This window comes from Daucus carota, chromosome 4 (genome assembly GCF_001625215.2).
Source record: "Daucus carota subsp. sativus chromosome 4, DH1 v3.0, whole genome shotgun sequence".
Taxonomy (NCBI): Eukaryota; Viridiplantae; Streptophyta; class Magnoliopsida; order Apiales; family Apiaceae; genus Daucus; species Daucus carota.
The window spans coordinates 29,928,523-29,954,947 of NC_030384.2; the positions used below are offsets into that span (position 1 = coordinate 29,928,523).

Below are 26,425 nucleotides of genomic sequence, written 5' to 3' on the forward strand. Positions count from 1 at the left end.
ACTGCTCCACTACATGACCAACCTCCAGCACGTTATCATTTTTTAGCTAAACCATTTATATTTATAATATGATTTTATGTCTATTTATAATATGATTTTACTTAAAGGAGAAATCTATACTATACTGTTAAAGCCGAAATATTAAAAGTGTGGTCGGTCGGTGCTTTGGCCGAATTATGGGCTTATCTGTACAATCAATTATCCCTTTTTAAGCGAAACCTATTATCTTTTCTATATTCTCTAACTAAAACTACTCAATCTTCCAAAAATAACATTAACCAGTATAGCCTTTTTAACTAAAACACATCATCTTCTTAGATTTTCTAACTAAAACGCCGATTTTCTAAAATAACACGAGCACATGTATATATATATATATATATATATATATATATATATATATATATGTAATATTACTCTAATTATAAATAATTAATCGATGATATTTTTCAAATAAAATTAAAATGGTTTTTAAATACTCTAATAACTTCACAATAATACCGAAATATTAAAATTTTGGTCAGTCAATAATAGTTTTATATTCAAAATAAATCGGTTAAATTTAAAATATGTACGTTAAAATAACAAATATTGTAATCCAGCTGTGCATGACACTGGTTATAAGCTGTTATAATACTATTAAAGTCTGCACATTGAAAGTTTAACCGGTCGATCGGTATTTAGGCCGAAATGCGGGACAATTTATATAACCAATTATTCTTTTTAACTGAAATATATTAGCCTTTTATATTTTCTAAATAAATGAACTCAATCTTCTAAAATAATATCGAGCAACATAGTAATTAACTTTTTAACTAAAACATGTTATAAAGTTGATTAAATTTAAAATATATTTGATAAAATAACAAATATATTAACCGTCCGTGCATTGCACGGGTTATAAGCTAGTTATTTATTATGAGTATCGCATACTATTGTATGTTTAATTGTCTGTTATTATACATTAGTATTAGTATGAGTTATTTGTGATAAAAAATAATTCTTCAAGTATATTTAAAAAATTTCAACATATACTTACAAATGATAGTTAGAAATAATATAACATATAAATTAAATCAAAATTATGTGAAAAAAGTAAGACTTTTTAAATCGTAACAAATTATTATAATTATTAATTGTTAATATTCTATATTTATAAAATATAAATGCAATATTACACACTTAAAAGGAATTATTTTAATTATTATTGTTAATAATTAATAATTATTAATATTCTATATTTACAAAATATAAATCAAATTACTCAAAACCAATCTTCGTTAAATTACTCACAAGAGAAATATAAACGGCTCCTGCAAAACCCTAAACCCTCTTCCCCCCTCTCTCTAGAACTCCGTGTGCCTCTCTCTCTTACTCTCTCTCTAGAAAATGGGGATTTTCGAGCCATTCAGAGCAATTGGATACATAACAAGCACTGCCCCCTTCTCTATTAACCGTTTGGGCACTGAAACTTTCGTCACCGTCAGCGTCGGCAAGGCTTGGCAGATTTATAATGTATTTCTAAACCATAATCTACTTGCTCTTGATGTATTTGTGCGTGTCTGTGTGTTTTCGTATTCAAAATTGATATAATGATGTGTGTTTGTGTTTTGGCAGTGTGCGAAGCTCACTCTGGTGCTTGTTGGTAAGTGATTTTACAGTATTTGATGAAATTTGAATTAGAGTGGACCTATGACGTACTGCGTGTTGTTTTAGATAATCTCTCGTATTTGTAGACAGGTTGTAGCTGATGTTTTTCCTTTGATTTGGAAAACAAATGAAATTGCTTACCTCTTTGTGGTAACGTCATGTTTTAAATGGAATAATATATGCAGTTGTAAGATTAGGCAACTCGTAAGTCCTTCTATGCTTCACTAGGTTTTTGAAGGTAGTTTTATTATTACAATGCCCTTATTAAGATTAAATTTTTATGAAAATTTCGGAATGATGACTCACATATTGTCAGGGAATTAGAAATACTTCTAAGAAGCTCTTTATCTTAGATTTTTTTCCCTGTGTGTGTGGGTGGTGGTGGTGGTGGGGGGGGGGGGGTGGAATTATTAGATACAAGTCCATGACATATGTTTGTGAAATAGAAAGGATCTTTTTTTTATTGACAATTTGCAAGATGATTATGTTGTGTTTGGTTGGGTTGAATGAATTTGGAAGGAATTGAATGAAATTTAACTCTTAGAAGCCTTACCTTATTTCTAGTATTAGTTAGAGTTCTGCAACAGAACTGCACATGAAAAAAATGTCTTATTTATGTATTATATTTTGAAATTACTTTTGAACACACACAGCGATGCAAGAAAACAAGTATTTAGATTTAGATCCTGAAAATCTATGAAAAATATAGGGTTCTGCAACAGATGCTTAGTGGTTCTATGGTTCTATTTTAAGCATTGGTTCTTTCTTGAGCGCGACCTATATATATATATAAATTTAACTCATTCCATTCCATTCCGTTCTCCCCAACCAAACACCACAAAATTGCCGGTAACCTTTGATCGTCCAGCTAATCTACAGTCAACTAACTACCGCTCCAAAAAAATTTATAGAATGGTTTAATTTGGGCCATATATCAGGTGTTAAATCGAATATTTAGAAAATAGAGGTTTAGACTATAATTGGAACAAAACAAGGTGCTAAATTAAATATTTAGGTAATAGAGACTAAACTACAATTGGAACAGAACAAGCACATTAATTAGTTATTAATAGAGTGATAGGTAAATTAGTCTTTTATGTGTCTCCCTTACATTGACTGTTTCTATTGTTTTATCTGGTATAATTTCTATATAGAAGTACTAATGTAAAGCTTTTGATGAAGGCCCTCAACTACCAAAGAAAATACGAGCTCTGGCTTCTTATCGTGATTATACATTTGCCGCATATGGAAATGATATTGCAGTTTTTAAGCGTGCTCATCAGGTTCATTTTTAAATTGCTCATATAATTTTGAAATTTCCTTTGTAAATGATGTGTTGATACAGACTCCTAAAATGAAGATGAGAAAGTTTGCTTAAGTTGTGATTGAAGACTAAACTTAAACCTGATTGTCCTTTCATTCAATTTCCTCAAGAGTTACACGAGAATAAAGGGCTATGTTTATGGGGTGTGTTAGTGATTGGTTAAGGGGCTGACTTGGTTGGATTGCAGAACTCATCCCTGCTAATAGGGTCACTGATCCCCCACATATTCCATGGGATGCCAAATCATATTCACTTGCTACCTGTATAAAAATGTATTATATTGATATGCTTAAGTCTTTCTTATTATAAAGTGGACCAACTACCATTAGTAAAGTCATTCTGATTGACTATACAAACTTTCCCTTTGTGTGGCAAGTATCAGTTGTCTTCTCCTTGTTTGTTGTTCAGAATGCATCCACTGCTTTATGTTTGGTTTTTAAATTATTCTGATGTAAGTGTGCTTCTTAAGGTACATAATTTGTTCTTGATAGTATCCAATTGAAACACTTTAGATACTGGTAGTTGGTTTGATGCCAGTGTCCACCATTTCAAGGTAATAGAAACTATATTGGAAGGAGAAGAAGAATTAAGTGGACCAAATCTACATATTTATTTAGTCTTTGTCGTTGGAACATAAGTTATTTTCCCGGTTTTACTGGAAGTATTGTTAGACATTCTCGTTGGGTTAGGTGCTCTTTTTTGTCTTCAGCTTATTATGACCTTGATAGAACTTGGTAAAATAGGTTGTGAATTGAGAAGGATTTATTTTTTCTTGAACAGATTGCTACGTGGAGCAGGCATAGTGTTAAGGTCAACCAGTTGCTTTTGTTTGGAGAACACATTCTTAGTGTTGACGTTGAAGGCAACATATTTACTTGGGCTTTTAAAGGAATTGATCAGAATCTTGCTCCAGTTGGGCATATCTTGCTAGATAACAAGTTTACTCCTACTTGTATAATGCATCCTGATACTTACTTAAACAAGGTATGCATTTACTATGTGTTTTTTGTTTATAGCGGGGCAAAAACTTTAATCTCATTCTGTCAAGTATTTACTCACTAAGCAGCATCTGTACAGGTACTTATTGGGAGCCAAGAGGGCGCACTTCAACTCTGGAATATCAGCACAAAGAAAAAGCTTTTTGAGTTCAAAGGCTGGTATTCTTCTATTTGCTGTTGTGTATCCTCTCCGGCACTGGATGTTGTTGCAGTTGGCTGCTCTGATGGAAAGATTCATGTTCACAACATTCGTTATGACCAAGAAATCGTTAGTTTTACGCATTCTACTCGAGGCGCTGTTACTGCATTATCTTTCAGCACCGGTAAGCATTTGGTTCATAAGATCTAAAGCATGCACAATAGCTATAATCACGTAATATACTTACCTGGAGTTTTAACTTCCTATAAAGTATCATCTGAAGTCTGTTGCAATTGCTGAATATTTTTTTGTTATCCACTGGCCTCAATGAATTTCCACCATGATATGCTGCATTTTATGCGAATGAATAATTTTGGAAGCTATCTAAGCTTTTTATATATAATTCCGGGAGAAGGCATAAATAAAAATGATAATAATTGTATGTATCATTATATTTCTATGTAGTGTCGATTATCCTCCCAGTTAATATTTCATTGATGTCATTGAAATAGTAAAGATAATGCTACTCACTCTCATCTTTTTACTGGAATGAGTTATATCATGCCTTTCAAAAGTATTCACTACCTGTTTTTTGATTGGTTCGTTTCGGTAGTTTTAGGTTTATGGTAGCTTTGAAATATTAGCAAGTAATACAGGGGAACATATTTCATGTTTTGTTTATCATAAAGTGTTTTACTTATATAAATAATGAACTTGCTTAAAACATGGATAATTAGACCTAATGCTTTTAATCTGGTAAAATCGCAGTTTCTTTCTAATTTTAAAGTTAATAGTTTCTCTGCCCAAAATAAATGTAATAATTCTGGTATCACACTGTATACAGACGGACAACCACTATTAGCATCTGGAGGATCTTCTGGTGTTATAAGCGTATGGAATCTTGAGAAAAAAAGGATTCATTCTGTAATTAAAGAAGCTCATGATTCCTCCATCATATCATTGCATTTCTTTGCTAATGAGCCTGTCCTATTGAGTGCATCTGTAGATAACTCTATAAAAGTAAGTTGTTATGTACTGGCAACGTTAATGACAATTTACACTTTGTTTTAGTGTATGAATCATTATCTTTTGCGGGATTGTAATGTTTATCTTTTGTCTAACAATTTGTGGATATCGAATGGGTACTTTTATATATGTATTGATTGCTTCTCTGACATATGAACCGTTTTCTTTCTTATTTTGCTTTCCTTTGTCTTCTGATTTCTTCAGATGTGGATTTTCAACACAACTGATGGAGATCCTCGCTTGCTACGTTATCGATGTGGACACAGTGCTCCTCCTCTTTGTATCAGGTATCGTGCTTACAGCTTATATGTGAATAACAATTGTGTCTGTTTCACCTGAAGATACAATTTTAAAACCTACATTCGACCATAAAGTTTTTATGTATCAACACTAGTTCATCATACAGTATACCCGGTTGTGTCTTGCTATGTGATGTACTACTACCTTTTATAAAGTATACATTTTTGTTAAAAATTTGAACCCATTGATAATTTACTGAAGTATAGGATCATCCTTTTTCTTGGGTTAAGAAGGATTGGATCAACTTTATAATCATGTGGCAACTATAATTTTTTTATTTTATAAATTTGTGCTGCTGCCAGGATCAGAATGTGGTTCTCTCCCTCACACACTATCAAACTGTTGGTTTGGGTTTTGAATGATTATATTAGCTGCTAAATAACCTTTATAACTACAGGTTTTACGCTAATGGGAGGCATATACTTTCTGCTGGTCAGGACCGAGCCTTTCGTCTTTTCTCCATCATCCAGGTCAATATCCATCAACCTTTTGCTGCATTAATGTTCATTCTCTCTAACCAGCTGTCTTAGTTTCTGATTCTCTTTTTGATAAATTAGTTTCTGATTATAAACAGGATCAGCAGAGTAGAGAGCTATCGCAACGTCATGTATCAAAAAGAGCTAAAAAGCTCAAGCTGAAGGTGAGCGTTTATGTAAACTTTTATGCTTTCCACTTCTCCTGTATGCTATTCTCAGCCATCGTAAGAGATGATAAAGTCAAAATGAATATATTCAGAATTGCTATAACTTCTTCCTCATCTTCAGCTACCCTTTGGTGGAGATTCTTATTGAATTTTTTTCACTTATGAAGCAGTGAATCATCTTAGGTTTGGCTTATTACTTGCCACTGCCAGAATAGAAACAAGAACGATTATTAAGCCTCCTGCTCTGACTTTCACTCTTAGAATTCAAATTTATCACATGTATCTAACATCAACATATATACTGTGGTAGTTCTATAACATCTCACGTCTTTGAAATGAGGTGTTTGCTAGATAACAGGTCCCAGTGTATGTCTTGACTTTATGGTTTTGGCAAATTCATCGTCTTTTGATTTGTGTGTCGTTGAATGTTGACCAGATTGTTGTCTCTTTTAAAATATGCGTGTATATTATTTTCTTTTACTTTTTGTGAAACTACACTTAGCTTTTAACAAATAATCTTGTTATATGATCTTATGTTTTTTCAGGAACAAGAAGTAAAACTGAAGCCTGTTGTTGCATTCGATGCTGGTAAACTCATTCTTAAGCCATCTTTGCAAGTTTTGGTTTTTTCATACTGTTTTTGTGCTACCAGCTCAGTACCGAGGATTAAACAGAGCTTATTGTTGGAATTAGAAGCTATAGTTTATAGTGCTGCATACCTGTATTTATTGGTGTTAGACTAGAGTAGAATTAGATGGTTACTTAAATGGACCAAGGTTATCTAATTAAAGACGAAAGGAAATATTTTTTAAAGATCCAATAGCACATATATCAATTTTCACACAAATTTGAAAGCTTGTAACTCTTCCTATGATGCTGCTAAGGTACAACAATGAAAAGTAATTAACAAAATATTCTTGTAACTATGTGTTTTTTCTTTCCTTTCTGCAAGTAATATTTTTTTAATTGTTCCTATATCTGCTGGTTTGCTAGTTTAGTACTGAGTGCACTTACAGTATCTCATGTGATGACTTCAAAATATTTCTACATGTAAGAACCTTGAAAAAGAAAGATGTTTAAGTGTCTGATTGTGAGCATCACAGCTGCTTATTTCTTTCACCATTCTGTTATATGACTTTACCTATATTTCCCATGTCCATTATATGCTGTCATTTCTCTCTTTCTCACTAAAGCAATCTAATTGTGTTTTTTGTACTTTCTGTGTTATTCTCTCAACTAGCTGAAATTAGGGAGCGGGATTGGTGCAATGTAGTTACATGCCATTCGGATACTGCACAGGCATATGTATGGAGACTTCAAAACTTTGTGATCGGAGAGCACATATTAACACCATGTCCTGAGAATCAAACCCCAGTAAAGGTAGTATTTTGTTCATCCAGTAAATGAGGTGCCTTACTCAGAAATTTTTTGTAGATATATATTGTGTGTTTCGAGTCTTCTGACGTACTGCCACTGTTGATAGTGTTCTACATTAAGTGATCACTGTTTCCTAGAAGGTTAACAGTGTCTGAAGGTAGTGACACAAGGTCAGCCTTGTTGGTACTGGCTAATTAGGACTAATCTGATAAAGGTTATATAATTGAGAAGGAAACATTCCTGAGTCCTGATATTATTACAAATAACTACACAAGTGGGGTTTACTTATCTTGCGTTTCGTTGCTTTACTCTGTGTTCACTATTTGGAGCCTTGGCAAAGATTTGTATTGTAATGCATATGATATGTCTTCTTCTGAAGATGCATCTGGTTTGCAATTTATAAATATCTTTTATCTTTTGGCAGGCTTGTGCTATTAGTGCATGCGGAAATTTTGCCGTTTTAGGTACAGCAGCTGGTTGGATTGAGCGTTTCAACCTTCAGTCAGGGATAAGCCGAGGTAGCTACCTGGACATGTTAGATGGAGGAAGTTCTGCTCACAGTGGAGAAGTTGTTGGAATAGCATGTGATTCAACTAACACTCTTATGATCAGTGCTGGACAAAATGGGGACATTAAGGTATATAAAACTAATGATGTGATGCTCATGACACTTTCTAGCCTCAACTGTTTCTTTTGTAATTATATCTGTTTCCCGTTACATAGAAAAGCAATTAGTGAGGCCTTGCATCCAACAAATGTCTTTACTGGACATACATCATAATGAGTTTCTGACCCGGCAACAAAGTGCAAGTAGCTTTGACATTTATGTTCCAGTAAATGACGGAAACTTAAAAGGAGGCTTGCTTTTGACGTCTCACTGTAACCTGCAATGCGGAAATTTCCAGTCTTTTATCTTTTTCATGCACAATAATAGATACAACTATAAAGACTCTACAAGACTGAAGGCATCATATGAGTTAATTTTACTATTTTTCTTATAAATAAATTAAGAAGTCAATGCAAAACTTCTGCATCAACAATATTGGACCCACAGTAACAATTATATATTAGTACCCCATTGTTTAGCCATTATGTAAGTTGCATACATGATGAATTATGCATATTTTCTTATCTTTATTTCTGCTTGTTATTATATGTTTTCCTTAAGTCATGGCTTGATTTGTGATCTCATAACCACCACCATGATGGTTCTATGACCACTTGCCACCTTTTGGTGGTATGGTTATAGTATATTTCCTTTTATGTGTCCACTCTTTTATACTTCTTCACTCGGGGTGACCTACTCAGTGCCATTAAGTAAACGCCATATCTCGTGGTTTTGGTCAGGTTTGGAATTTTAAGTACCGTGATTTGAAATCCAGGTGGGAAATTGGCAGCTCTGTTGTCAAGATTGTTTACCACCGTTGTAACGGTAAATTTAGCATTCCTCTCTCTCCCTCTCCCCCCCTCCCTCCCTCCCTCCCTCCCTCTCTCTCCATTCCCTCTCTCTCCCCTCCCTTTTGCTTTCCTTTTTTTTTTTTTCCTCCCTCCCTCCCTCCCTCTCCTTCTCCTTCTGCCCTCTCTATTCCCTCTTTCTCCCCTCCCTTTCGCTTACCTTTTTTTTCCTCACTCGCTGATAATATATCCTACTTCTCTATTATAAAAAATACCAGGTCTTTTGGCCACTGCCACAGATGATCTAGTTATCCGTTTGTATGATGTCGTGGCACTTAGAATGGTTCGTAAGTTTGAAGGCCATGCAGATCGAATAACAGACATGTGTTTCAGTGAGGATGGAAAGTGGCTTTTGTCATCCAGCATGGATGGAACCCTTAGAATTTGGGATGTCATATTGGCAAGACAAATTGATGCTGTACAAGTCGATGTTTGTATTACTGCATTGTCGCTGTCACCCAATATGGATGTTTTGGCTACAGCTCATGTTGATCAAAATGGTGTCTACTTGTGGTAAGTTTCAATATAATGTTACCATGTCTTTGGTATAAGTCAAGAAAAACAGAGGACAGACTTTTTTAATTAATCTGGGTGTTTATTATTAATTGTGCTTCGAGAGGATATGCCATAGTGTGCTCGTAGCTCCTTATTATCTGATGATATACATCTGGAGCAGCAATTTATCTGTGTCCTGTAAACTCCTTGTCTTCTCCTTAAAATGATTAAATTCTAATATACCAGCTGTAAATTTTCAGGATTAACCAGGCCATGTTTTCTGGAGATTCTGTTATGCATTCTTATGGCAGTGGAAAGGAGATTGTGAATGTCAAACTACCCTCTGTGTCTGCGTCTGAAGGGTCAGAAGATGCGACTTCCGACCATCCTTCTGGTAAGAACCTGCAGATTCAGGGTGTGTCTTGGGCCCCTCATTTGGATGCACAGATCCCAGACCTAGTAACACTTTCGCTATTGCCTAAAAGCCAGTGGCAAAGCCTTGTAAATCTGGACATTATAAAGGTTTGCCAATTTTCTCCTTCTGGTCTATTGAATTTTTCACGTTATTTGAAAACATAACCAAAGAATAGATTATGTTTTGTGCTCTGTTTTTTCCAGCCACTTGTGTTTTTCTCTTTTTTACCTCTTTCCTTCCTCAGGAGCGGAATAAACCAATTGATCCCCCAAAGAAACCTGAAAAGGCGCCTTTCTTTTTGCCCACAATTCCATCTCTCTCCAGAGAGATAGTATTCAAAAATAGTGACACTGGAGATGAACACAAGGGTTCACAAGCCGATGAAACAAACAAAAGCAGGGTGTATCACGATTTACCAGCATCCGAGTTCTTGCAGCTTCTTCATTCCTCAGCAGAGATGAAAACTTGTAAGTTCTAGTTTTTTCTGTAGCTATTTACTATATCTTTCAAGTTTGAATTTTCAAACAGGTAGTCCCTTTTTTTAATATGGATGCCCATTATATTGTCTGTTTCCCTTTGTACATATGTTTTTCTTTTTAAATAAAATTGTACAGTCTGTTGATTACCGCGTAATTCTGCAGTTTCTACGTTTACTGATTATATCAAAGGGCTATCTTCTTCAACATTGGATGTAGAACTTAGAATGCTCCAGATTATAGAAGGTGATGATGACGACGACGGCGACGACAAGCAAGAACCTACAAAGAAACCGGAGTTGCATTCCATTGAACTTCTGTTGGATTATTTCATTCACGAGCTCTCATGCAGAAACAATTTCGAATTCATTCAAGCTGTTATACGTTTATTTCTGAAGGTAACAAAAAGTTCTTCTGGACCATTAAATTTTAAAATCATTAAAACTTGCGGCACAACTCTAAAATCACTAAAAATAGCGGAGCTTTGATATTATGTAATCTGAAGCATTTGATATTTTGATGTGGTTCCCTATTTGTTTTCTATTAATTCTTCTCTTAATAATAATGGTATAATACTTGATTATCTACTGGCAGATTCATGGGGAGTCGATTCGAAGGCAGTCAAATTTACAGGACAAGGCTAAAAAGCTTCTAGAACTTCAGTCAACAGTATGGCAATCAGTAGATAAGTTATTTCAGAGTGCTAGGTGCATGGTTACATTCCTAAGTAATTCACAATTCTGAACGGTTTTGAGTTAGTTGCACTAGTGTTTGTTACACAGTTTTGTTTCCTTGCCTGTTTGTATCAATTGTGGTATCAATAATATTTAAATTCCATTCTATTGTTAGTCTATCTAGTAGTTTTGATCGTCCAAGCTTTTCCCAGAAAGTTGATTTTGTCAGCACTTGTAACCCCTGAATTTATCAAGTGAATGTAAGGTTTTTAAGTTTTACAGGGTTTAGTATCTGTCTGTCGGAGCAAAACTGTCCATTGCTACTAATAGAGAGAAAATATGTTGCATGGTGTTTTTACCATAAAGATTCCCGGACTTGTATGTGTATGTGTTTTAGAAAAGATTCCCGGACTTGTATGTGTATGTGTATAAACATGTAAAGAGTGTGAATTATAATGGGGTCGTTTGGGCAAATTTAAAAAAGTTGTTAGAGAAGTAGATTAGAAGTGGGAAGTAATAAAATGTGTGGAAAATGAGCAGAGGTTTTAAGAGAAAATTAACATTCTTAATTTTTTAAAAATGTTTATACTTATTTATACAAACGGGTCAAGAAAAGTGGGAACTAGAACCTGCTTCTACTTCTGGTAAACAAACAAATGCAATATAAAAAAAATATAACATATATATTTTAATAAATAAAATAATCATATAATTTAAAAGTGAGCAAGATATACACGAGCTTATCATTCACAGCCAATTTGTTATGTTTGGTCTGGGCACGGAGGTTAACAAATAGGTATAAAGTATTGGAAAAGCAAAATAAAAGCGCGTGAAGTGGTGAGATCCGTTAATTTTAAGATATAAAAAGGAGATTGTGGAGTAGAAGCGGCGAAAAATGAAGGAAAAATGATAAAACTCATCAACTATCATCAATTATATTTGATAAATTTTGAAATGTAAACAATTAGATGGGATACCAAAAAAAATTGTAAAAAAATGGTTGGAACAGAGGGAGAGGGTGTAAAATGAGTTAGTACAACAATGACTCCAATTCTAAAGAAAAAAAAATTCTACAACGTACATTAGAAAATTTGGAGAAAAATACGGATCAACAATTTATATGATAAAATGATTTTACATTATTAATAAACTAATGTCTAAAATAATTACAATTATATATATACACACACATTGATTAAAAAGTACGAATATGCAACAAGATAAATATATTTGAGTATGCAACATATGGACGCTGTTGATTTTAGAGTTATTCTACTGAACATTTCTTTTCGAAAGAACATATATTATATTTGATTGGATAAATGGATCCAGAATAAATGGAATGAAATTTGAATTTTATTATGAATAATATCCATAAAGTTATATTTAACAACGGTGAATATATACAAACATGAACACTTCTCGATTAAAATCTAAATATTGGTGATAAACTTAAACTCTAAACATTTTTATTTTTATATAAAGAATATAAGTTAAAAATTTTATTAAATTTGTTCATCACTAAATTATGTCTTTAAGTGTAGTGTATATACATATAATTTTACAATATTTTATTTCTATTCCAAGTGAACTAGTGTTTTCATATATTTATAGGCTATTAAATATTTATTGTGGGTAATGTATATTTCGTATTTTACTACATGAAAAAGTTAGATGGAGCCATATTACATCGGTGATTTTACAGATTACATATGTATGACGAACATATATGTACACAGAATATATTTTATAACGTTCAACTTGCAAAACATATATAATCTCCGATATTTCTAAAATAATCCACTTTTTCATTGAATTTATCCACATTAATGCTCTAGATTATAGAAGGTGACGACGACGTCAAGCAAGAACGTACAAAGAATTTAACTATATACGTTTCACTATTTTAGTTGGATGAAATATTCATCTACAGATATGTTGTTTTGAATATATAACATCCTTATGTAAAAATCTCTTGAAATCTGAATATTATCACATTAAAATCATATCTCAGATGATAAGAATATATCTCTATATAAGTCATGCATATTGAGCACAAATAATTCACATCTTACACCCACTCAAATAAAAATCATACTATTTTTAATATTTGATAGAAATAGAAAAACAACAATGATGAAATATATTATCATAAAACTTGTTATCTCGATGTTGGTGATTGACTCTACAATGATTAACATTGGAGCAGTGCTAACTCATAACAATGGTGGTCATGGTGAGAAGGTTTCACTTGGATGCATAGCATCGTGTGGTTTGTCATGTGCAAGGACGGGAGAGTTGTTGCCTGCATGTATGGCAGCATGCATACTACTTAATTGTACTGATTCTCCTATAGCAGATCCTGATGGTGCCAAACAATGTAGCAGTGCTTGTGCTCAATCTGTTTGTGCTCGATATTCTGGTAATGCTTTATTTCCTTACAAGTAAAATACATATACAAACACACATAAAATTACACTTACAAATTTTCATTTGTTGCAGATATAAATATTATGGGACGGTGTATTGCAAATGAATGTGTCGACAAGTGCCTACATGCCTCATAAGTGTCATCAATGTTAAAATATTTTGAGGGAATTGATATTTCTTTCTTTGAAAAATTTCAAAGACATTTGATTCAGTGATCAACTAAGTTTCATTTAAATAAAATTCGATGATTTTTGTCCTTATATTAGCAATAATATTGATTTCAATTTTTAATATCATAACTCATATGTCATCTGGATTCACTGTTATTCTTTTAATAAGTCCAAAAGTGGTACAATTGATATCATATAAATGAATTTTTTTTAATAAACTGAACATAATTATATAACATGATTATCTCTTTACATATAAATGAATATATTATTAACTTACTGATATATTGATATTTATTCATTTTTAATTTAATGTATGGTGATAATTCTACCTAAAATAAATTACGGCCAATAAATTAATTACATTTTTTTTCTTAATCTTGTAACTAATATTATTTTTGTAACAAGACCAATATATATACACTTAGGTATGACAATATTTTTTCTATATTTCACTTTACACTCATACCAGCTTATAACCTGTGCGTTAGCGGTTAATAGTTGTTATTTTATCGTATCTACTTTAAATTTAATTAATTTTATAAGTTGTTTTAGTTAAAAAGTTAATAACTATGTTGCTCGATGTTATTTTAGAAGACTGAGCTCTTTTAGTTAGAAAATATAAAAAAACAATATATTTCAGTTAAAAAGAATAATTGGTTATATAAATAAGCCCGTATTTCGGCCCAAATACCTATGGACCGGCCAAACTTTCAATGTTTGGGCTTTAATAGTATAATAACAACTTATAACCGTGTCATGCACAAGTGATTTACAACATTTGTTATTTTAACATACATTTTTCAAGTTAACCGATTTTATTGTGAATATTAAATTATGATAGAATTATTTATTTTTTATTAGATTTTTTAAATTTTTTTAAACATATTTGAATTGATATATTATTTTAGTTAAGTGTGCTAAATAATTTTTTTATTTAATAATTGAATAAATTCTTAATAGTTAAACTCATCAAACGACTAATTAAAAATTAGGATTAAAATATATGTTTTAATATAGATGTCTAAATATATTATAATTTAAGAAGATTTGTGATTCCAAATATCGTGCAATCAACCATCGACGGATCATACCAACTAAATTTTTTATGTTTTCATTTAATAGATAAAAAAAAATATTAGAACATCTTTTTATAAGGAGGCCCATAAAGTCAAATAACGACCGACCCCAAACTCCACCAACCAAACTTTTAATATTTCAATTTCAGTAGTATAACAATATATATCATAGTGTAGATAGACAGTATAGGTTTATAATATTATTTTTGAAGCGGGGTCATTAAATTATCTAAGAATAATGTTAATTTTAGTTGAAAACTCTCATAAATTATTTATTAATAATTGTATATTATAATATTATATCAAAGGGCTATCTTCTTCAACATTGGATGTAGAACTTAGAATGCTCCACATTATAGAAGGTGATGATGACGAAACGACCACAAGCAAGAACCTACAAAGAAACCAGAGTTGCATTCCATTGAACTTCTGTTGGATTATTTCATTCACGAGCTCTCATGCAGAAACAATTTCGAATTCATTCAAGCTGTTATACGTTTATTTCTGAAGGTAACAAAAAGTTCTTCTGGACCATTAAATTTTAAAATCATTGAAACTTGCGGCACAACTCTAAAATCACTAAAAATAGCGGAGCTTTGATATTATAAGTTCTTCTGGACCATTAAATTTTAAAATCATTGAAACTTGCGGCACAACTCTAAAATCACTAAAAATAGCGGAGCTTTGATATTATGTAATCTGAAGCATTTGATATTTTGATGTGGTTCCCTATTTGTTTTCTATTAATTCTTCTCTTAATAATAATGGTATAATACTTGATTATCTACTGGCAGATTCATGGGGAGTCGATTCGAAGGCAGTCAAATTTAGAGGACAAGGCTAAAAAGCTTCTAGAACTTCAGTCAACAGTATGGCAATCAGTAGATAAGTTATTTCAGAGTGCTAGGTGCATGGTTACATTCCTAAGTAATTCACAATTCTGAACGGTTTTGAGTTAGTTGCACTAGTGTTTGTTACACAGTTTTGTTTCCTTGCCTGTTTGTATCAATTGTTGTATCAATAATATTTAAATTCCATTCTATTGTTAGTCTATCTAGTAGTCTTGATCATCCAAGCTTTTCCAGAAAGTCAATTTTGTCAGCACTTGTAACCCCTGAAATTATCAAGTGAATGTAAGATTTTTAAGTTTTACAGGGTTTAGTTTCTGCCTGTCGGAGCAAAACTGTCCATTGCTACTAATAGAGAGAAAAATATGTTGCATGGTGTTTTTACCATAAAGATTCCCGGACTTGTATGTGTATGTGTGCAAACATGTAAAGAGTGTGAATTATAATGGGGTCGTTTGGGCAAATTTAAAAAAGTTGCTAGAGAAGTAGATTAGAAGTGGGAAGTAATAAAATGTGTGGAAAATGAGCAGAGGTTTTAAGAGAAAACTAACATTCTCAACTTCTTAAAAATGTTTATACTTATTTATACAAACGGGTCAAGAAAAGTGGAAACTGGAACCTGCTTCTACTTCTGGTAAACAAACAAATGCAACATAAAAAAACTATAACATATATATTTTAATAAATAAAATAATCATATAATTTAAAAGTGAGCAAGATATACACGAGCTTATGATTCACAGCCAATTTGTTATGTTTGGTCTGGGCACGGAGGTTAACAAATAGGTATAAAGTATTGGAAAAGCAAAATAAAAGCGCGTGAAGTGGTGAGATCCGTTAATTTTAAGATATAAAAAGGAGATTGTGGAGTAGAAGTGGCGAAAAATGAAGGAAAAATGATAAAACTCATCAACTATCATCAATTATATTTGATAAATTTTGAAATGTAAACAATTAGATGGGATACCAAAAAAAAATTGGAAAGAAATGGTTGGAACAGAGGGAGATGGAGTAAAATGAGTTAGTACAACAATGACTCCAATTCTGAAGAAAAAAATTCTACAACGTACATTAGAAAATTTGGAGAAAAATACAGATCAACAATTTATATGATAAAATGATTTTACATTATTAATAAACAAATGTCTAAAATAATTACAATTATATACACACACATTGATTAAAAAGTACGAATATGCAACAAGATAAATATATTTGAGTATGCAACATATGGACGCTGTTGATTTTAGAGTTATTCTACTGAACATTTCTTTTCCAAAGAACATATATTATATTTGATTGGATAAATGGATCCAGAATAAATGGAATGAAATTTGAATTTTATTATGAATAATTATCCATAAAGTTATATTTAACAACGGTGAATATATACAAACATGAACACTTCTCGATTAAAATCTAAATATTGGTGATAAACTTAAACTCTAAACATTTTTATTTTTATATAAAGAATATAAGTTAAAAATTTTATTAAAATTGTTCATCACTAAATTATGTCTTTAAGTGTAGTGTATATACATATAATTTTACAATATTTTATTTCTATTCCAAGTGAACTAGTGTTTTCATATATTTATAGGCTATTAAATATTTATTGTGGGTAATGTATATTTCGTATTTTACTACATGAAAAAGTTAGATGGAGCCATATTACATCGGTGATTTTAGAGATTACATATGTATGACGAACATGTGTATATTTTATAACCTTCAACTTGCAAAACATATATAATCTCCGATATTTCTAAAATAATCCACTTTTTCATTGAATTTATCCACATTAATGCTCTAGATTATAGAAGGTGACGACGACGTCAAGCAAGAACGTACAAAGAATTTAACTATATACGTTTCACTATTTTAGTTGGATGAAATATTCATCTACAGATATGTTGTTTTGAATATATAACATCCTTATGTAAAAATCTCTTGAAATCTGAATATTATCACATTAAAATCATATCTCAGATGATAAGAATATATCTCTATATAAGTCATGCATATTGAGCACAAATAATTCACATCTTACACCCACTCAAATAAAAATCATACTATTTTTAATATTTGATAGAAATAGAAAAACAACAATGATGAAATATATTATCATAAAACTTGTTATCTCGATGTTGGTGATTGACTCTACAATGATTAACATTGGAGCAGTGCTAACTCATAACAATGGTGGTCATGGTGAGAAGGTTTCACTTGGATGCATAGCATCGTGTGGTTTGTCATGTGCAAGGACGGGAGAGTTGTTGCCTGCATGTATGGCAGCATGCATACTAATTAATTGTACTGATTCTCCTATAGCAGATCCTGATGGTGCCAAACAATGTAGCAGTGCTTGTGCTCAATCTGTTTGTGCTCGATATTCTGGTAATGCTTTATTTCCTTACAAGTAAAATACATATACAAACACACACAAACACACATAAAATTACACTTACAAATTTTCATTTGTTGCAGATATAAATATTATGGGACGGTGTATTGCAAATGAATGTGTCGACAAGTGCCTACATGCCTCATAAGTGTCATCAATGTTAAAATATTTTGAGGGAATTGATATTTCTTTCTTTGAAAAATTTCAAAGACATTTGATTCAGTGATCAACTAAGTTTCATTCAAATAAAATTCGATGATTTTTGTCCTTATATTAGCAATAATATTTTATTTCAATTTTTATTATCATAACTCATATGTCATCTGGATTCACTGTTATTCTTTTAATAAGTCCAAAAGTGGTACAATTGATATCATATAAATGAATTTTTTTTTAATAAACTGAACATATTTATATAACATGATTATCTCTTTACATATAAATGAATATATTATTAACTTACTGATATATTGATATTTATTCATTTATAATTTAATGTATGGTGATAATTCTACCTAAAATAAATTACGGCCAATAAATTAATTACATTTTTTTTCTTAATCTTGTAACTAATATTATTTTTGTAACAAGACCAATATATATACACTTAGGTATGACAATATTTTTTCTATATTTCACTTTACACTCATACCAGCTTATAACCTGTGCGGTTAATAGTTGTTATTTTATCGTATCTACTTTAAATTTAATTAATTTTATAAGTTGTTTTAGTTAAAAAGTTAATAACTATGTTGCTCGATGTTATTTTAGAAGACTGAGCTCTTTTAGTTAGAAAATATAAAAAAACAATATATTTCAGTTAAAAAGAATAATTGGTTATATAAATAAGCCCGTATTTCGGCCCAAATACCTATGGACCGGCCAAACTTTCAATGTTTGGGCTTTAATAGTATAATAACAACTTATAACCGTGTCATGCACAAGTGATTTACAACATTTGTTATTTTAACATACATTTCAAGTTAACCGATTTTATTGAGAATATTAAATTATGATAGAATTATTTATTTTTTATTAGATTTTTTAAAATTTTTTTAACATATTTGAATTGATATATTATTTTAGTTAAGTGTGCTAAATTATTTTTTTATTTAATAATTGAATAAATTCTTAATAGTTAAACTCATCAAACGACTAATTAAAAATTAGGATTAAAATATATGTTTTAATATAGATGTCTAAATATATTATAATTTAAGAAGATTTGTGATTCCAAATATCGTGCAATCAACCATCGACGGATCATACCAACTAAATTTTTTATGTTTTCATTTAATAGATAAAAAAAAAATATTAGAACATCTTTTTATAAGGAGGCTCATAAAGTCAAATAACGACCGACCCCAAACTCCACCGACCAAACTTTTAATATTTCAATTTCAGTAGTATAACAATATATATCATAGTGTAGATAGACAGTATAGGTTTATAATATTATTTTTGAAGCCGGGTCATTAAATTATCTAAGAATAATGTTAATTTTAGTTGAAAACTCTCATAAATTATTTATTAATAATTGTATATTATAATATTATATCAAAGGGCTATCTTCTTCAACATTGGATGTAGAACTTAGAATGCTCCACATTATAGAAGGTGATGATGACGAAACGACCACAAGCAAGAACCTACAAAGAAACCAGAGTTGCATTCCATTGAACTTTGTTGGATTATTTCATTCACGAGCTCTCATGCAGAAACAATTTCGAATTCATTCAAGCTGTTATACGTTTATTTCTGAAGGTAACAAAAAGTTCTTCTGGACCATTAAATTTTAAAATCATTAAAACTTGCGGCACAACTCTAAAATCACTAAAAATAGCGGAGCTTTGATATTATGTAATCTGAAGCATTTGATATTTTGATGTGGTTCCCTATTTGTTTTCTATTAATTCTTCTCTTAATAATAATGGTATAATACTTGATTATCTACTGGCAGATTCATGGGGAGTCGATTCGAAGGCAGTCAAATTTAGAGGACAAGGCTAAAAAGCTTCTAGAACTTCAGTCAACAGTATGGCAATCAGTAGATAAGTTATTTCAGAGTGCTAGGTGCATGGTTACATTCCTAAGTAATTCACAATTCTGAACGGTTTTGAGTTAGTTGCACTAGTGTTTGTTACACAGTTTTGTTTCCTTGCCTGTTTGTATCAATTGTTGTATCAATAATATTTAAATTCCATTCTATTGTTAGTCTATCTAGTAGTCTTGATCATCCAAGCTTTTCCAGAAAGTCAATTTTGTCAGCACTTGTAACCCCTGAAATTATCAAGTGAATGTAAGATTTTTAAGTTTTACAGGGTTTAGTTTCTGCCTGTCGGAGCAAAACTGTCCATTGCTACTAATAGAGAGAAAAATATGTTGCATGGTGTTTTTACCATAAAGATTCCCGGACTTGTATGTGTATGTGTGCAAACATGTAAAGAGTGTGAATTATAATGGGGTCGTTTGGGCAAATTTAAAAAAGTTGCTAGAGAAGTAGATTAGAAGTGGGAAGTAATAAAATGTGTGGAAAATGAGCAGAGGTTTTAAGAGAAAAATAACATTCTCAACTTCTTAAAAATGTTTATACTTATTTATACAAACGGGTCAAGAAAAGTGGAAACTGGAACCTGCTTCTAAACAAACAAATGCAACATAAAAAAACTATAACATATATTTTTTAATAAATAAAATAATCATATAATTTAAAAGTGAGCAAGATATACACGAGCTTATGATTCACAGCCAATTTGTTATGTTTGGTCTGGGCACGGAGGTTAACAAATAGGTATAAAGTATTGGAAAAGCAAAATAAAAGCGCGTGAAGTGGTGAGATCCGTTAATTTTAAGATATAAAAAGGAGATTGTGGAGTAGAAGTGGCGAAAAATGAAGGAAAAATGATAAAACTCATCAACTATCATCAATTATATTTGATAAATTTTGAAATGTAAACAATTAGATAGGATACCAAAAAAAATTGGAAAGAAATGGTTGGAACAGAGGGAGAGGGAGTAAAATGAGTTAGTACAACAATGACTCCAATTCTGAAGAAAAAAATTCTACAACGTACATTTTTTTTTTTTTTTTTTGAAATAATGCAAACTTTCCATTAAAAAGATGAATCATACAATAGAATCTCCAACACTAAAGGCGGAGGAGATGTAAAAACAATAAAGCAGTTGAGCATACAAGGTATTCTAGCTAACTCATGAGCCACCTTGTTAGCACACTTCTTGACAAAAGAAACTCTGAACCCCGGATTTGAATGAAGCTTTGCTCTGCAATCCTGCACAATGTGGCCAACTTCTAGCCGATTTATACATTGCTTCTTCAAAGCTTGGATTGTATTCAAGGAGTCTGTTTCTACTATCGCATGCATTAAGTCTTTTGATTCCAACCAGGACAAAGCCTCACTAACTCCCATAGTCTCAGCCTCCATAACCGAAGTAATTCCAGGCAATCTAATAGTTTTAGCTTCAAGAAATTGTCCTTCACAGTCTCGCAATACCATACCAATAGAGAAAAATTCAGCTCCTGCAAATACTGAGGCATCTACATTGACCTTAACACACCCCATTTCCGGAGGTTTCCATCGTTGAAAAGCAATATCTTGATTCGTGCTCCTGTCGGAGATATTCCTGTTAGCCTTCTGCCAGTCTGCCACCACTCTTTTTGACTCCAATCCATAGCTATACCAGGTGGTACGTGTTTGTCTTCCCAAACTCTATTATTTCGCCAACACCAAACACCCCAAAGAACCGTAGCGATCTTTGTTAGTTCGGCTTTAGAACCAGTACCAAGTTTTTGAAGTAGCCAATCAGGAGCATATGTTACATCATGCATGTCATACGAGACACCCATATGATTCCAACACTGGGTCGCAAAAGGACAATCAAAAAATAGATGCAGTACATGCTCGACATCCACATTGCACATAGGACAAATAACAGGGGGACGTACTCCTTTAGATCGTAACCGAATTCTAACAGGAATATTATTACGACAAAACCGCCATAAAAACACTCTGACCTTATGAGGCAACTCTAACTTCCAGATCTTCTTCCATCCTTCGCTTTGCACTACATTTATGTTTTCACCATGTTGTTTGAGCCAGTGTTTATATCCTGTCTTAACACTGTACTGCCCATCTATAGAGTCCACCCAGGCCACTCTGTCTCTAGCATCTCGTTGAGGAACCGGAACTGCAAGAATGGCTTTAGCATCTTCTTCATGAAAATATGCTTTCACTCTATCAGCATCCCAACTCTTCGTTCCTGGCTCAAACCAATGAGAAACATTTTCATTGCGGCCAACATATATGTGACTTTGTTCAACATGAAAATCATTTTTGTTCCGAAGCCATGGATCCTTTGTTGCAATTATATCCGTTCCATCTCCAACCACCCATCTGTATCCTCTAAACAGCGTCTCTTTAGCATTATGTATTCCCGACCACAGAAAACTTGACCCTGCTCCTTTAGTAGACTTGAGAAAGTGAGTATTTGTGTAATATCGTGCTTTGAACAGGCGAGCAACCAAAGATTGAGGCTCATTAATAAACAAATGTCTAAAATAATTACAATTATATACACACACATTGATTAAAAAGTACGAATATGCAACAAGATAAATATATTTGATAATGCAACATATGGACGCTGTTGATTTTAGAGTTATTCTACTGAACATTTCTTTTCCAAAGAACATATATTATATTTGATTGGATAAATGGATCCAGAATAAATGGAATGAAATTTGAATTTTATTATGAATAATTATCCATAAAGTTATATTTAACAACGGTGAATATATACAAACATGAACACTTCTCGATTAAAATCTAAATATTGGTGATAAACTTAAACTCTAAACATTTTTATTTTTATATAAAGAATATAAGTTAAAAATTTTATTAAAATTGTTCATCACTAAATTATGTCTTTAAGTGTAGTGTATATACATATAATTTTACAATATATTATTTCTATTCCAAGTGAACTAGTGTTTTCATATATTTATAGGCTATTAAATATTTATTGTGGGTAATGTATATTTCGTATTTTACTACATGAAAAAGTTAGATGGAGCCATATTACATCGGTGATTTTAGAGATTACATATGTATGACGAACATGTGTATATTTTATAACCTTCAACTTGCAAAACATATATAATCTCCGATATTTCTAAAATAATCCACTTTTTCATTGAATTTATCCACATTAATGCTCTAGATTATAGAAGGTGACGACGACGTCAAGCAAGAACGTACAAAGAATTTAACTATATACGTTTCACTATTTTAGTTGGATGAAATATTCATCTACAGATATGTTGTTTTGAATATATAACATCCTTATGTAAAAATCTCTTGAAATCTGAATATTATCACATTAAAATCATATCTCAGATGATAAGAATATATCTCTATATAAGTCATGCATATTGAGCACAAATAATTCACATCTTACACCCACTCAAATAAAAATCATACTATTTTTAATATTTGATAGAAATAGAAAAACAACAATGATGAAATATATTATCATAAAACTTGTTATCTCGATGTTGGTGATTGACTCTACAATGATTAACATTGGAGCAGTGCTAACTCATAACAATGGTGGTCATGGTGAGAAGGTTTCACTTGGATGCATAGCATCGTGTGGTTTGTCATGTGCAAGGACGGGAGAGTTGTTGCCTGCATGTATGGCAGCATGCATACTAATTAATTGTACTGATTCTCCTATAGCAGATCCTGATGGTGCCAAACAATGTAGCAGTGCTTGTGCTCAATCTGTTTGTGCTCGATATTCTGGTAATGCTTTATTTCCTTACAAGTAAAATACATATACAAACACACATAAAATTACACTTACAAATTTTCATTTGTTGCAGATATAAATATTATGGGACGGTGTATTGCAAATGAATGTGTCGACAAGTGCCTACATGCCTCATAAGTGTCATCAATGTTAAAATATTTTGAGGGAATTGATATTTCTTTCTTTGAAAAATTTCAAAGACATTTGATTCAGTGATCAACTAAGTTTCATTCAAATAAAATTCGATGATTTTTGTCCTTATATTAGCAATAATATTGATTTCAATTTTTAATATCATAACTCATATGTCATCTGGATTCACTGTTATTCTTTTAATAAGTCCAAAAGTGGTACAATTGATATCATATAAATGAAATTTTTTTTAATAAACTGAACATAATTATATAACATGATTATCTCTTTACATATAAATGAATATATTATTAACTTACTGATATATTGATATTTATTCATTTTTAATTTAATGTATGGTGATAATTCTACCTAAAAGAAATTACGGCCAATAAATTAATTACATTTTTTTTCTTAATCTTGTAACTAATATTATTTTTGTAACAAGACCAATATATATACACTTAGGTATGACAATATTTTTTCTATATTTCACTTTACACTCATACCAGCTTATAACCTGTGCGTTAGCGGTTAATAGTTGTTATTTTATCGTATCTACTTTAAATTTAATTAATTTTATAAGTTGTTTTAGTTAAAAAGTTAATAACTATGTTGCTCGATGTTATTTTAGAAGACTGAGCTCTTTTAGTTAGAAAATATAAAAAAACAATATATTTCAGTTAAAAAGAATAATTGGATATATAAATAGGCCCATATTTCGGCCCAAATACCTACCTATGGACCCGCCAAACTTTCAATGTTTGGGCTTTAATTATAACCGTGTCATGCACAAGTGATTTACAATATTTGTTATTTTAACATACATTTTTCAAGTTAACCGATTTTATTGTGAATATTAAATTATGATAGAATTATTTATTTTTTATTAGATTTTTTTAAAATTTTTTAACATATTTGAATTGATATATTATTTTAGTTAAGTGTGCTAAATAATTTTTTTATTTAATAACTGAATAAATTCTTAATAGTTAAACTCATCAAATGACTAATTAAAAATTAGGATTAAAATATATGTTTTAATATAAATGTCTAAATATATTATAATTTAAGAAGATTTGTGATTCCAAATATCGTGCAATCAACAATCAACCATCGACGGATCATACCAACTAAATTTTTTATGTTTTCATTTAATAGATAAAAAAAATATTAGAACGTCTTTTTATAAGGAGGCCCATAAAGTCAAATAACGACCGACCCCAAACTCCACCGACCAAACTTTTAATATTTCAATTTTAGTAGTATAACAATATATATCATAGTGTAGATAGACAGTATAGGTTTATAATATTATTTTTGAAGCGGGGTCATTAAATTATCTAAGAATAATGTTAATTTTAGTTGAAAACTCTCATAAATTATTTATTAATAATTGTATATTATAATATTATATCAAAGGGCTATCTTCTTCAACATTGGATGTAGAACTTAGAATGCTCCACATTATAGAAGGTGATGATGACGAAACGACCACAAGCAAGAACCTACAAAGAAACCAGAGTTGCATTCCACTGATCTTCTGTTGGATTATTTCATTCACGAGCTCTCATGCAGAAACAATTTCGAATTCATTCAAGCTGTTATACGTTTATTTCTCAAGGTAACAAAAAGTTCTTCTGGACCATTAAATTTTAAAATCATTAAAACTTGCGGCACAACTCTAAAATCACTAAAAATAGTGGAGCTTTGATATTATGTAATCTCAAGCATTTGATATTTTGATGTGGTTCCCTATTTGTTTTCTATTAATTCTTCTCTTAATAATAATGGTATAATACTTGATTATCTACTGGCAGATTCATGGGGAGTCGATTCGAAGGCAGTCAAATTTAGAGGACAAGGCTAAAAAGCTTCTAGAACTTCAGTCAACAGTATGGCAATGAGTAGATAAGTTATTTCAGAGTGCTAGGTGCATGGTTACATTCCTAAGTAATTCACAATTCTGAACGGTTTTGAGTTAGTTGCACTAGTGTTTGTTACACAGTTTTGTTTCCTTGCCTGTTTGTATCAATTGTTGTATCAATAATATTTAAATTCCATTGTATTGTTAGTCTATCTAGTAGTCTTGATCATCCAAGCTTTTCCCAGAAAGTCAATTTTGTCAGCACTTGTAACCCCTGAAATTATCAAGTGAATGTAAGATTTTTAAGTTTTACAGGGTTTAGTATCTGCCTGTCAGAGCAAAACTGTCCATTGCTACTAATAGAGAGAAAATATGTTGCATGGTGTTTTTACCATAAAGATTCCCGGACTTGTATGTGTATGTGTGTAAACATGTAAAGAGTGTGAATTATAATGGGGTCGTTTGGGCAAATTTAAAAAAGTTGCTAGAGAAGTAGATTAGAAGTGGGAAGTAATAAAATGTGTGGAAAATGAGCAGAGGTTTTAAGAGAAAAATAACATTCTCAACTTCTTAAAAATGTTTATACTTATTTATACAAACGGGTCAAGAAAAGTGGAAACTGGAACCTGCTTCTAAACAAACAAATGCAACATAAAAAAACTATAACATATATTTTTTAATAAATAAAATAATC

The 26,425-nt window shown here is 31.3% G+C and overlaps 1 protein-coding gene and 2 long non-coding RNA genes across 3 annotated transcripts; all 3 read left to right on the forward strand.

Moving 5' to 3' along the window:
* The first annotated feature begins 1,282 nt into the window (after positions 1-1,282).
* Positions 1,283-11,260, forward strand: LOC108219049 (U3 small nucleolar RNA-associated protein 21 homolog). Its single transcript, XM_017392295.2, has 18 exons — positions 1,283-1,515; positions 1,618-1,645; positions 2,833-2,933; positions 3,755-3,958; positions 4,052-4,295; positions 4,956-5,131; positions 5,342-5,424; positions 5,835-5,907; positions 6,012-6,077; positions 6,626-6,668; positions 7,321-7,460; positions 7,882-8,094; positions 8,805-8,889; positions 9,131-9,425; positions 9,668-9,929; positions 10,067-10,289; positions 10,464-10,696; positions 10,893-11,260. Exons 1-18 carry the CDS (start codon positions 1,390-1,392, stop codon positions 11,040-11,042), a joined length of 2,745 nt encoding a protein of 914 aa, XP_017247784.1. The 5' UTR covers positions 1,283-1,389; the 3' UTR covers positions 11,043-11,260.
* A 3,708-nt stretch (positions 11,261-14,968) lies between these two features.
* On the forward strand, positions 14,969-15,693 carry LOC135152381 (uncharacterized). Its single transcript, XR_010291467.1, has 2 exons — positions 14,969-15,161; positions 15,446-15,693. It is a non-coding gene; the product is annotated as an uncharacterized LOC135152381 (long non-coding RNA).
* A 3,893-nt stretch (positions 15,694-19,586) lies between these two features.
* LOC135152402 (uncharacterized) lies at positions 19,587-20,111 on the forward strand. The gene is made up of 2 exons (XR_010291501.1): positions 19,587-19,667; positions 19,864-20,111. It is a non-coding gene; the product is annotated as an uncharacterized LOC135152402 (long non-coding RNA).
* The last annotated feature ends 6,314 nt before the right edge of the window (positions 20,112-26,425 follow it).